At 46.8% G+C, this 14354-nt stretch overlaps 1 protein-coding gene across 1 annotated transcript in view; it reads right to left on the reverse strand.

Moving 5' to 3' along the window:
• Positions 1-13635, reverse strand: part of LOC137429619 (vasoactive intestinal polypeptide receptor-like) — a 135390-nt gene extending 121755 nt beyond the window's left edge. Inside the window, exon 1 of the mRNA XM_068119688.2 lies at positions 13539-13635. Coding sequence (XP_067975789.2) covers positions 13539-13635 — 97 coding nt within the window. The remainder of the gene's footprint in view (positions 1-13538) is intronic.
• Positions 13636-14354: the final 719 nt, after the last annotated feature.

Raw genomic sequence — 14354 nt, forward strand, 5'->3', positions numbered from 1 at the left:
AAATTCTAGTAGCCGGATCCGAATCCAGATCGTCACCAAACTCCAATCATTTCGTCCTCGTCACATACGCTACATCTTTGGCAAATTTCGTCCCAATTCGTCCACAACCTTTTGAGATATTTTGTTCACAAACAAACGGACAAACAGACGGGGGTGAAAAGATAACCGCCATCCACCTTTGGTGGTGGAGGTAATAAGAACGTATTAGCATTATTTTTCAAAATATAGAATAATTTTCTAATTTCCAGATTTGTTTTTGTTTATCGTCATAAGAAAATTATTCTTTGTGAAACCTGAAAAACACACATTGGTGGAAATATAACGTCGCAAAGGCAAGGTGCAGTCAGTTTGACCCAAGCGGAGATTGGCATTTGATTTGCAGCATTCTCTGCGATGCTGAGCTTCTTGCATCAACAACCTACATGTATAAAGGTTAACATACAGGTTACACATGGGCTTACGGGTTGTGCATATATACACAAACATTTCTGCTTTGTGCAGAATGCATGTGGAATTCTAAACGACACAAAATTCTCCAAGGAGTCGGTTACACACCAATCAATTCACTTTGCGTGGCGATACACTCCTAAAAGAACAGAAAGTCACAAGGCAGAGATCACAAGACTTGCATATATATATTTGCCCAGCTGTGCATTCTAAGTGGCATTCAACTATTGTCAACTGATTAAAATGCTTAATTTAATGTATTACTCATTTTAAAATAATCAGATGAGCAAATATATCCAGCATCACAAGCTGCATTGATATCAGAGGGACAGAGAGGACAAGTCCTTTCACCTACAACACCAGGGGAGGCACTACCTCCCCTACCTCCCTTTATTACCTCCGCCACCAAAGTTGGACAGAGGTTATCTTTAATCACTAGTTTGATTGTGATTATTTCATATATATTCGCCTAAACTCCTTCTATTTCACAAAATTGACTTGTGAAAATAAACTTGAACACCATTTACGCAGAGACTTCAATACCGTAAACAATTTGGCTCCTTATCGTAATGTTGTAATGGATGTTACGATTCATGATAGGTATTTGTTTATTCAAGTAGCTGCATTGTTTTTTACCTGCGACATGTCGCAGGTCTGCAAGAACTTCGTAGTGCAGTTGGGGTTCTTGTTGGGGGTCGATTTTTGAAATGTGCACCCATTGGTACAACAGCTGCTGGACCACACCCACATGTGTCGCTTGACTCCACCCACCATAGTACCAAGCAAACATTACGGTAATCAAGCATTACTTTACATTACATAAGTGTTATGTTACGCAAATTACTAAAAAAAAACAATTGATAACGATACTGTCATGGCCATAACGTGTAGTTTAAAAATAGTGTTAGGTAATTATTGAATCGGCCCCATATTGGGGTAAAACAATCCGTGACCGTGTGACCAATCAGCACGTTCTGATATAACCTAGGGGAGGCTGACATGGATAAGAGGTGTTGAGTTAATCTTTTAATGGTGCATTAAATGTGTGTTTCCCAATGATGCTGTTCATCTTTTAAGAGTGCATTAAATGTGCGTTTCCCAATTGTCCCATTACCATATTTTGTCACAGGTTGTTACCACAGTGCGGTCATTCTTGTTGAAGTCTGCGAGGTAATCTGCATGGGATATTAATGTGATGCAGAATGCAGAACCGTCCCCAATGGAACCTAAAGCGGTGTCACTAACACAACTCTTAATTCCTCTGAGGAATATAACTAGCTTATTCTGAAAACGTCAGGTCAGGCATTAAAAAAGAATTTCTTCTTTATGACTCGCCACACTACCTCTTATCAGTGTATATACATACATGTGCTGGGCCGATGTCGGCATCGCTAATTATATATATATTGTTGCGGTTTTGAGTCTCAAGTGAGTTTAATAAAGGTTAAAGTTTGCCCCCCACAGTTAGTCACACAAGCAACATGTAGCCTCGTGATAGTATAGTTATGTCTTAGTATTTGTGAGCTTAGTTCCTTTCCAGTGTTAATTCTGCGTTGAGTAGGAGGCAGGAGAATAGGCCCTACTTGCCACCGATTTCCCAGCGACCCTAGCCTCAATCCAGTTTGCTAAGCATTGGTTGATCATTGGGCGAGTTAACACGAGGCAGGCCTAGGAAGGTCGGGGCGGAGTCGAGGGTGGAGCGGCGGAAGCGCTGACAGTAAGCACGAGCCGCCAATCAGAGCTCGAGGGTGGTGGCGGGGGCGTTGCGTCAGAGGGCATGGTGAGAAGGTTCGGGTGAGTTCCAGAAGGTTCGGGGGGCGTAACTATAAAACAGCTGCGTGAAAGCCCTCGACAGGACTAGCGCGGGAACACTTAATGAGAAGGACTTGCACACCAGGATTCGCAGAGGAACGCAGGACTTGCGGCAAAAGGATTGGCGAAAGAACTTGATAAGCGGTGAAAGCTGATGAACTTGACGCCCTTGCACGAGAACGCGCGCTAACCAGCTCGAAGTGTATAGAAGAAGAGGAGTTGGCCGCTACATATACGCGGGCGCAGCCAGACACGCTTAGAACGAATACAGCGCATTTCAGACGCGCGAGTGAGCAAGGCTGAGTAACCGCTAGCCGCGCTAAAGTCCGCCCTCTGCCGTTCCGCCCCATAATCTGTCTGTTCGAGAGATGCGCTACGAGTCCCTGCCTTCGCCTGCCACCATCTTCGCGGGACGTGCCGGGGACCGTGGAGAGCCGGACGGGGACCATCTCTCGACGCGTGGGGAACACCTGCCCATCTGCAATTCCCTGTGTGAGTGTGAGACGGGCCCGTTGTCCCAGGGATAATTAAGACTGCTTGAGGATTGCTCTGTGTCTCTTCGTCCTTGAGCCTGTATATACGTGTGGGAATAATTAAACCCATTTGTTCTTCCTTTCTTCCTGATTCGATCGTTCCTGTGGTTTCTCTCATTGACTAAGCGTGGCACGAATAAGATCGCTTTAATCGGGTTCCAACATCTAAATAATTGCGCGGACCACGTGTACGCAATCCGCTCGGTGTACTCACATCACATGTGGTTCGTGCGAGGCTTGTTTCCTCGCTCCCAGGGCAGCACGGGGAATTAGGTACGAGCGAAAAGTAGTTCCGAAACCCTACACCACGCGTGTGTCCGGGAGGGACGTAATAAGTCTCGGTTCCGCCAGGCCCAGTAAAGACAAGGGGATTAATCCCCCCTTGATAAGGGGAAGAAGGCCGGCGTAGAGAACCGTAACAATTGGTGCCAGGTAGTGGGATTTGTAACCCAACCAAATTTTTGTGGACGAATTGGCTCCAAATTACGAGTGGACGAAATTTAGTTTTAAAATCCAAAATTAAATTCGTGCCATGGCTAGCCAAAGCGATCGAATGCCGGTGGGGGTAGATGATGAGGTAGATGAGGAAGAATCAATGACCCAGGACCCACGGGAAGAATTGGGAGAAGAGGAGGACATTGATGAGGGGCCGGCAGTCGGGGAAGAAAATGGCGGCGCCTCGCACGTGGCAGCGAGAGCCGGGCCCGCGGCGCCAATGGATATGGGCACCTTCATGGCACAAATGAAAGCATGCTTTGTGGTGCAAAGTAATGAAATGAGAGCAGAAATGAAAGAAATGAAGGAGGGGCTGGAAAACAAAATGGACGCCCAAGGTAACAAATCCACCCGGGAATTGGAAGAGGTGAAAAATGAATTGGAAAACAAAATGGAGACCCAAAATAATCAATTGGAAAAAATGAGGGTTGCGTCGAAAAAGGAAATAAAAGAGATGGGGGAGGACATAAGGCGCGGGTTGAGTGAGGAGGTCGCATTGGTACGCGACGAGGTAAGGCAGTGTGAGGAGTGCGTATAGAAGGAGTTGAGGAAGAGTACGGCCAGGTAAATGGGGGTATAGAGGAATTGACGTGGGAGGTAGAGAAGCTGACAGTGGGACAGCAGGAATTAAGGGAGCAAGTGGGGAAGAATACCGACGTAATAGGGGGGCTGAAAGCAGCACAAAAAGAAATAAGACGGGAGGTGGTAGCGACGAAGAAGGAATGCCAAATGGTACAGGAGGGGCTGACGTAGAGGATAGATGACGTGGTAGAGACGTTGGGGACGAGGGAACGAGAAGTCAGGACCCATGTAGAGACGACCAGGGTGGCTTTAGAAGAAGAAATTGCGGGGGCGCACCGGCAGATAGAAGGGGTGAAACAAAAGTTGGAGGAAGTAGAAGAAGGGGTGAGTGAAATTAAGAAGAGACGGAAGGAGACTAAAAAAGAAAGAAAGGAGGAGGTGATGGAATATGTGCAAGGTCTGTGTTCACATCGTGATGACGTGCTTGCTAACCAAATAAAGAGTTTGCAGGTGGCGGAGGAGAAGCGAGGAGGAAGAAGCGCCGAAGTGAGTGGCGATATTGGCGGAAATGTGTATGGTGCGAGGGGAGGTTCGACGAGCTTGGGGTTTGGAATAGACCCGGGCATTCGTGAAAGGCCGAATGTAAGGTGTGTGGCTGCCACAGAGGGCGTGGAGAGAGAGTGTGCGCATGGGTGTCCGACAATGGGGTGTGCGAAAGGTGATTGTGAGCCGGGGTGTGCGAGTATGGAATGGGTAGCGGGTTGCGAAGAGGCGGCCCAGGCATCGACACCGACCGGAGTAGTTTTTAGTGGGATGAGTAACGCATGCGAGCCCCCAGGGAATAGTGTACCATGGGGTCCCGAACGGTTCGGCCCCGCGTTAACCCCGCAAGGAGCGGCACACGGGGTCCGACCATCGGGCTGCCATAAGGTCCCGCTCGCGCCGTATGACAGCAAGAGCAATTTGTGGGGCGTATCTGGCGCAATTCGATCACGTGTGTAGGGGTAACGGTTGGAACCCGGACGAAGGTGGGGTACACCTAGTGGCAGCCCTGCGTGGCGCGGCGGCGGAGGTTCTGACGGCCTTACCACCGGGGTGCTCTCACCCTGCCAGAACTCCGCTCGGCCATAATTAATCGTTTCGGCGTAGAACAGCAGAGCGAGCTTGTTAAAGCTCAGCTCGCAGTGCGAAAAAGAAAGCCCCAGGAGACCATCGGGGAATTGGTTTATGACATTCGCCGCACAGTGGGGATAGCGCATGCGGACATGGCTGCGACCTCCCAAGAGAGTTTGGCGCTGGACCATTTTATCCAGGCCTTCCCAGACCGGGAGCTTAGGCAACAGCTCGCCATGTGGTGCCCGCGGACCCTGAGCCAGGCGGGCAACGCTGCGGCCCGTTGGAGCGAGCGCCACGCAGTGGCGGTGAGACAGGTAGGGCCCGTGGCTGGTGGCGGGCACCTGAGAGTGTCCGCCCCCGAAAGGGGCCCCCACCTGGAGAACATGGTCCGAAGGCTGGTGGACCAGCGCCGAGCGGGATCTGGACCATGGCAGGTGGCACCCGGTAGGCCACGGACAAATGCTCCAATTAGGACCTAGAGGGGGGGCAATTTGGAATTCCGGAGGCAAGCACCTTACCAGGTGAGGTGCTTTAATTGTAAGCGGGTGGGTCACCGTGCGTGGGAGTGTCAAGCCCCGCGCCGGGACGGACCCCGACAGCCGGGACCATCAACTCCGCCTCGAACAGGTCGGGCTAGCCAACCCCAGACAACCCCCCGCCAGGGCCCTGGAAACTAGTAGGTGCCGAGCATGTAGGGCCGTGTTCGGCAGTAGGGGATGGAGAAGAGCCCTCATTGACGCGACAGGTCATCTATTGTAGCCAAATTGGTAGAGGTAGTTTGACAATTTGGTGCAAAATTGCCGGCGTAGGGGTAGACGCCGTAGTGGACACAGGAGCTAGCGCCACGATCATCCGCCCTGTGATCCTTGCTTCGAGTGCAGACGGATGGGATAAAATCCGGCATCTGGAAAATCATAGTTTGCAGCTGGCTACCGGGGTAACGGCCCCCATCATAGGGCGTGGTTTTGTAACCCTCAAGTTAGGGTGGTGGAGGTGTGCGACCATGCCTAATCGGGCTGGATCTGTTGACTGCCAGCGGTTGTAAGATCGATTTGTGCTGGAGACCCTGCAAGTGGGAATAGATGAGCTGCCATTGGAAGGGGTGAGCACGGCCGAGAGGATGGAGCTGGAAGCTTCTGAGGCTGTGACCATTCCCCCAAGGGCCGAGGCAATAGTGCCAGCCCGATGGCTAGCTCGCCCAACTTGGCAGGAGTCCTGCGGCCTAGTCGAACCGGTGGCAGTGCAGTCCGTCCCAGGTTTAGGCGTGGGCCGCACACTCATAAAAACGGACGGGCCGGTGGTGGCCGACCGGGTAATTAATGTAAGTACAGAACCACGCACTATAGGACGGGGCACGAAGATAGCCGGCTGCACCCCAGTTAATGAAGTCGTGGCAGTGAGGGACGAGAACGTCCAGCCAAGCCTGTCCCGGAGGGAGTCTTTAGAAAGTTCTCGTTAGAAAGACAAGGGGCACCTCTCGTCTTTAGAAAGAAACCTCGGTTCAGCCAGGCCCAGTAAAGACAAGGGGATTAATCCCCCCTTGATAAGGAGAAGGCCGGCGTAGAGAACCGTAACAATATATATATATATATATATATATATATATATATATATATATATATATATATATATATATATATATATATATATACATATATATATATATATATATATACTGAAACGCAAAAGAAACTTACCACCTTTGAAACCTTTAAATATCAACAATAACACTGCGTGTAGTAAATGTGTGAACTTATTTGTGGACAAGAGTGTCCTCACTGTCAGACAAAACGGTCACGGATGGTCACTTGAACCTTCAATGGTCACTTCATAGCACAGCTGTTGAACAGCCGTTTTGACTGTCAGTGATTAGCCAAGGGGTACGGGATGATTTTAATGAGCTGCACGTGATGTCTTGATATTGGCTTTAAAAAGGCCAGTGCAAAATGGGCATTTCAATCAACATGCCACGATTGTCAAGGGATCAACGGCAGCGTGCCCTGGGCATGCTGCAAGGCGGACTGAGCTACTGTGAGGTGGCACGTCGCCTTGGCTGTTCACACCAGACGATATCGGCCCTGGTGGACAGAGGCACCCTCCACAACTCTGCAGATGACAGACCTCGATCAGGGAGGCCAAGAGTCACCACTGCAAGGCAGGACAGGCAGATGGTCCGAAGTCACCTGCGGGATCGATTCCGTCCAGCATCCCGCACTGCGGCAGAAACTCCGGGGCGTGCAAACCCACGGATCTCTAATGAAACTGCACGAAGACGACTGCATGACTATGGTCTGACTGCCAGAAGACCATACAGAGGCCCCGTGATGACGGCTGCCCATCACCGCAACCGACAGAGATGGTGCCAGCAGCATCAGCGGTGGACCTTGGCGCAGTGGAACGAGGTCGCTTTCAGCGATGAGTCAAGGTTCTGTGTGGACAGTCCTGATGGGCGTGAGCGTGTCTGGAGGAGAACTGGCGAGCGATATGCCGATTGTTGCGTGCGTCAAGCCAACAGGTGGGGTGGCCCAAGTGTGATGGTGTGGGCCGCCATATCAGGCCGGTACAGGACGCCACTGGTGGTTGTGGATGGGAATCTTAACGCCCAGCGGTATGTGGATAACATCCTGCGACCTCATCTGCTGCCATTCCTGCCAGACCACCCAGAACTGAGAACCTTTCAGCATGACAACGCTCGTCCCAATGCTGCTCGCTTTACTACTGCATTTCTCCAAGGCGAGAACATCAACACCTTGCAGTGGCCTGCGCTCTCCCCTGACCTGAATCCCATAGAGCACCTGTGGGATGAGCTTGGGAGACGCGGAGTTGGCAGGGCCAGGACACGGGCAGAGCTGCTTCAGACATTGAGGACTGAGTGGGACAGAATCCAGCAGCAATCCATCCAAAGACTGGTAGGCAGTAAACGCCGACGATGCACTGCCTGTATCCAAAACAATGGTGGCCACACACGCTATTGAAAGGGGACTGACATTGCACCCTGTGCTGTTCTGTACTGTAGAACAAACCTCACGGTAGCTCAGTCCGCCTTGCAGCATGCCCAGGGCACGCTGCCGTTGATCCCTTGACAATCGTGGCATGGTGATTGAATTTATTTTTTATTTTTTTGGTATACTGAATCGAGGCTCGTGAAAGAGCTAACATTTACTTCACAAACAAATCAACCAGACAAACAAAATATATAAAAAGAGGGAGCGGAAAACAAGATGGGGAGAGGAGGGGAAGCACACAAACACAACATTTGAGAGCAGAGAGATGTGTGGAAGGGAGAGGGCTTGGGAGGGGAGGCGTGGGAGGGGGGGGGGGGGTGGAGGGAGAAGTATAAAACACAAGGACACCAAGGACTTCCAGGACAGAAGTTGGTATTTCAAAAAAGTGGAATTGGGGTGAAATTAGCGGGGGTAGAAAATATCAAGGGTTTGGATGGGGGAAGATAAGAGATGGTGGTGAACAGCTGTTTTAAAGACCTGGAGGGTGGAGTGGGATTGAAGAGAGTGAGGGAGTTTGTTCCAGAGGCGGGAGAAAAGAGGAATGAAGGAGTGAAGGTGAGCAGAGAGTCTTGATTTTGGCAGTTTGACCATAAGAGGGTTGCAGGCAGATCTTGTGCGACCTGTAGGAATATTTGCGGGACAGAGCCCAGAGAGAGCTGGGGGGGGCAAGGCCAGAGAGGAGTCGGTAGAAGACGAAAAGACCACCAACCTGCCTGCGGTGAGTGAGTGAGAGGCCCTTGGAGTTAGCTTCATCGCGGGAGATTCCAATGATTCTGAATGCTTTGGTTTCAATAGCGTGAAGACGAGCTAGGTGTGAGGCAGGAGCACCAGCCCAGAGGGGAGAGCAGTATTCCATTGAGCTGCGGATGAAAGCCTTGTATGTGGTGAGGAGCTCAGGTGTGCCAAGGAAGGACTTCGCACGACGGAGGATGCCCAGTCGGCGACTGGCTTTGGAGGCCAGATTTGAAATGTGGTTTTCCCAGGAAAGATCATGGCAGATAGTGAGACCCAAAAGCTTGAGTGACAGAACTTCTTGGAGAGGATTATTCAGAAAGTGGATGGGGGGGTTGTCCAGTCGGTCTTTTCAGAGAGACATCGTAAGAGTGTGAGATTTGTCAGGATTGAAAGACATGTTCCACTTGTTTGCCCAGTCTGTGATTTTGTCCAGGTCTGCAGAGAGTGAGGAGGCAGCAGACTGCCGATCTGAGGGATGAAGAATGGAGCGACAGAGAGTAGAGTCATCAGCAAAGAGATACAGAGGATTTTCAAGAGAGTCAGAGAGATCATTGATGAAGACCAGAAAAAGCACAGGGCCCAGAACACTGCCTTGTGGAACTCCTTGTGGAAATGCCCATTTTGCACTGGCCTTTTTAAAGCCAATATCAAGACATCACGTGCAGCTCATTAAAATCATCCCGTACCCCTTGGCTAATCACTGACAGTCAAAACGGCTGTTCAACAGCTGTGCTATGAAGTGACCATTGAAGGTTCAAGTGACCATCCGTGACCGTTTTGTCTGACAGTGAGGACACTATTGTCCACAAATAAGTTCACACATTTACTACACGCAGTGTTATTGTTGATATGTAAAGGTTTCAAAGGTGGTAAGTTTCTTTTGCGTTTCAGTATATATACACCAGCTTGGGGAACATCGTTACTGAGGAACGGGCTTATTTTAACTGAGGCTAATGACTGTACCTGACTGAGTTGCTGTGTTGTCATGATTTACACCAATCATAATACAAACAATTATTTTGCACAAATGTATTTGTTGTGTTTGTGATATTACATTTTTATAGGCAATTTAGGTTGAAGATTTAGGTTGAATGTTTTTTTTTCAAGAAAGAACCCCTCAGTACATACATAGGGGAGGAGTAGGTGCAGACTGGAAGTTTGGGACGATTGCACCTCAGCACCACGTAATTCAAAACACCTCACCACCAAGTAATTAAAAACACCTCACACCCATAAAACACGTAATAAAAACAACTCACAGCCATAAAACACGAAATAAAAACACTTCACAGCCATAAAACACGAAATAAAAACACTTCACAGCCATAAAACACATAATAAAAACACCTCACCACCACAAAATTAAAAACACCTCACATAAAACACGTAATAAAAACACCTCACAGCCATAAAACACGTAATAAAAACATCTCAGCCATAAAACACGAAATAAAAACATCTCACAGCCATAAAACACGAAATAAAAACACCTCACAGCCACGAAATTAAAAACACCTCACCACCACGTCATTTAAAACACCTCACCACCAAGTAATTCAAAACACCTCACCATCATGTAATTATAAATACCTCACCACCACATAATTCAAAACACCTCACCACCAAGTAATTCAAAACACCTCACCATCATGTAATTATAAATACCTCACCACCACATAATTCAAAACACCTCACCACCACGTCATTTAAAACACCTCACCACCAAGTAATTCAAAACACCTCACCATCATGTAATTATAAATACCTCACCACCACATAATTCAAAACACCTCACCACCACGTCATTTAAAACACCTCACCACCAAGTAATTCAAAACACCTCACCATCATGTAATTAAAAACACCTCACCACGACGTAATTCAAAACACCTCACCATCATGTAATTATAAATACCTCACCACCACATAATTCAAAACACCTCACCACCACGTCATTTAAAACACCTCACCACCAAGTAATTCAAAACACCGCATCGCCACATAATTCAAAACACCGCATCACCACATAATTAAAAACACCTCACCACCACGTAATTATAAATACCTCACCACCATGTAATTCAAAACACCGCATCGCCACATAATTCAAAACACCGCATCACCACATAATTAAAAACACCTCACCACCACGTAATTATAAATACCTCACCACCACGTAATTATAAATACCTCACCACCATGTAATTCAAAACACCGCATCGCCACATAATTCAAAACACCGCATCACCACATAATTAAAAACACCTCACCACCACGTAATTATAAATACCTCACCACCACGTAATTATAAATACCTCACCACCACATAATTCAAAACACCTCACCACCACGTCATTTAAAACACCTCACCACCAAGTAATTCAAAACACCGCATCGCCACATAATTCAAAACACCGCATCACCACATAATTAAAAACACCTCACCACCACGTAATTATAAATACCTCACCACCATGTAATTCAAAACACCGCATCGCCACATAATTCAAAACACCGCATCACCACATAATTAAAAACACCTCACCACCACGTAATTATAAATACCTCACCACCATGTAATTCAAAACACCTCACCACCACGTCATTTAAAAACACCTCACCACCACGTGATTCAAAATACCTCACCACCACGTCATTTAAAAACACCTCACCACCACATAATTCAAAATACCTCACCACCACGTGATTCAAAACCACCACAACGTTATTAAAAACACTTCACAACCACGGAAACAAAAGTTTGAGGGAGTCGTTAAGTGAGAACACAGACACTGCCCAGATGTGTCGATATATAGATAAATGACTGTACCCGAGTTGCCGTTTTGTCATGGTTTAAACCAATCATAATTCAAACAATTATTTTGCACAAATGTATTTGTAATATACGTGATATCACATTTTATAAACAATTGAAGTTGAAAACTTAAGTTGAAAAAAAAACTTCCCCAAAAATTGTTTAAAATACTGGAAAATTTTTCTAAAAAACATACCCTTAGGACATACCGACGGGAGAGATATGTGCATACCAGAAGTTTGGTACGATTTCACAAAACTTTGAGAAAGTAGTTCAGTGACAAGACAACACAAGACAACACAGGACAGGACAGACGCTGCACAGATATATATATATATATATAAAGTTTTTTTGTTGTTGCTTAAAACACTCCCAGGCACTCACTGATGAACCTCTGAAAGTTTGAGAAAGACCCGTTCAGCCATCGCTGAGGAAAATGGCGACACACACACAGACAGATCAACGGCTCTCTTATATAGTAGATATACGTACTGTGTGGTTATGTCTAAGGTCTCCCTGGTTCGGCCATTTTCTAGGCCTTTGACCTATCATGCATTAACAACCAATGATCCATGTTTGCTGGGAATGATGTACAGGCTGCGGGTCGCATCCAGATCAAATTCATGGCATAGTAAGGACATAGTAAATTGTGTCACCTCACCAAGTCATGTTGCTCACCAACCAAGGGCACATGACTGCAGATTGCAAAACAAATCTCTTAGTGATTACATACGGGAGAGGTGTTTTTGAATACATGCACTGCTTCAGGATTGGATAATCTATATGCACAATTTTTATATAGAGCCAGTTTCAAAGGCTGGAATTGCATGGCTTCCTCCTGTTGTCGGGTATGAAATACACTCAATAAACGAGACCATTAACAACAGGAAGGACACTCTCGGGGAGTCTCCACATTACACTTGCCATTGACAGCAATGGAGCATGCAAATCTCACAATGTTTCCTTGAGAACTTGGCCCGAGTATAAAGTTCCAGAATTCTGGTGTAAAGCCAGCAGGGAGTCAGATTATTCACACTGGATGTTAATGCCTCCACTTTTATAGCATTGTGTGTGTGTGTGAGCATATGCATTGTAAATGCAGCTCTATAGCTTAGCATTCATGCCCAATGCTGCTAAATCCTTGCACAGCACAGTTCTTCCCTGGTTTAAAACATTGAGTGCATCAAAGGGTTGTTAGGGTTGTTCTTGTTGTTTTTGTTAGGGTTGTTGTTGTTGTTAGGGTTGTTGTTGTCGTTGTTGTTAGGATTGTTGTTGTCGTTGTTGTTGTTAGGATTGTTGTTCTTGTTGTTGTTAGGGTTGTTGTTGTTGTTGTTAGGGTTGTTGTTGTTGTTAGGATTGTTGTTGTCGTTGTTGTTAGGATTGTTGTTCTTGTTGTTGTTAGGGTTGTTGTTGTTGTTGTTGTTTGGGTTGTTGTTGTTCGGGTTTTTGTTGTTCTTGTTAGGGTTGTTGCTGTTAGGGTTGTTGTCAGGGTTCTTGTTGTTGTTGTTGTTAGGGTTGTTGTTGTTGCTAGGGTTGTTGTTGTTGTGGTTGTTGTTGTTCTTAGGGTTGTTGTTGTTGTTGTGGTTGTTGTTGTTGTTGTTGTTGATGATTATCTCCGGACATTTCTGTTGAACAAGCCCATGGCACAGAGACAGCTGATCGATCACGCAGGAGCGACCCAGAGATCCCCCCCCATTCCAGGATGGTGTACCCCCACCTTCACAAAGTCAGGGTCACGACTGAGTTAGAGAGAGAGAGAGCACGAGCGAGAAACAAACAGAGAGAAAGAGAAAGAGACAAGAGGGAAAGGGCCGGTCCATGGGGACTGATCGGCACTCTGACTGTGACCGCGCTGCCCTGACAAATCCAGGCAGCAGAGAAAAATGGGGAACATTTGGCTCCAGTCTTGCACTGAGGCATACAACCACCACAAAGAGGCGTCCCTGATAGTTGTTGCTTCTGTGTTTAACACTAGGGCAACTGTATGGGTAACTGTGGTTACATTTATGTAATAATGTGCAGATGGATGGTAGGGTAGGGGAAGGAGGTACTACCTACCTTCATTGGTTTGGAAAAAAGGAACCACATCATTGCAGGAAATGTTGACTATTTCACCGACAGGGGCAGGTGACCAGCAGGTTATGTTGTCCCACATTGCTGCGCATCCTACAAAGTGAAACAAATGACAAATTATCCTACAAATTGAAATTCATGATAAACAGGACCCGAGTTCACATATCATTGCATGTCAGGTCTCAACTCACTTGTAATGTGATGTCCTTGCAAGCAGAGTCAAGTGAAAATTAGAATCCAATGTCTGGAGCCCAAGTCTGACACTGACTTTCAATGACGTCTTAGTGAAAGTGTCTATGATATCGAACAAGATATTGCAGGCCTGATCGATACGTACAAGTCTTAGTGAAAGTGTCTATGATATTGAAACAAGATATTGCAGGCCTGATCGATACAAGTCTTAGTGAAAGTGTCTATGATATTGAAACAAGATATTGCAGGCCTGATCGATACGTACAAGTCTTAGTGAAAGTGTTTATGATATCGAACAAGATATTGCAGGCCTGATCGATACGTACAAGTCTTAGTGAAAGTGTTTATGATATCGAACAAGATATTGCAGGCCTGATCGATACGTACAAGTCTTAGTGAAAGTGTTTATGATATCGAACAAGATATTGCAGGCCTGATCGATACATACAAGTCTTAGTGAAAGTGTTTATGATATCGAACAAGATATTGCAGGCCTGATCGATACGTACAAGTCTTAGTGAAAGTGTTTATGATATCGAACAAGATATTGCAGGCCTGATCGATACAAGTCTTAGTGAAAGTGTCTATGATATTGAAACAAGATATTGC

The sequence above is a fragment of the Myxine glutinosa genome, chromosome 6 (genome assembly GCF_964187855.1).
Source record: "Myxine glutinosa chromosome 6, kmMyxGlut1.1, whole genome shotgun sequence".
NCBI lineage: Eukaryota > Metazoa > Chordata > Myxini > Myxiniformes > Myxinidae > Myxine > Myxine glutinosa.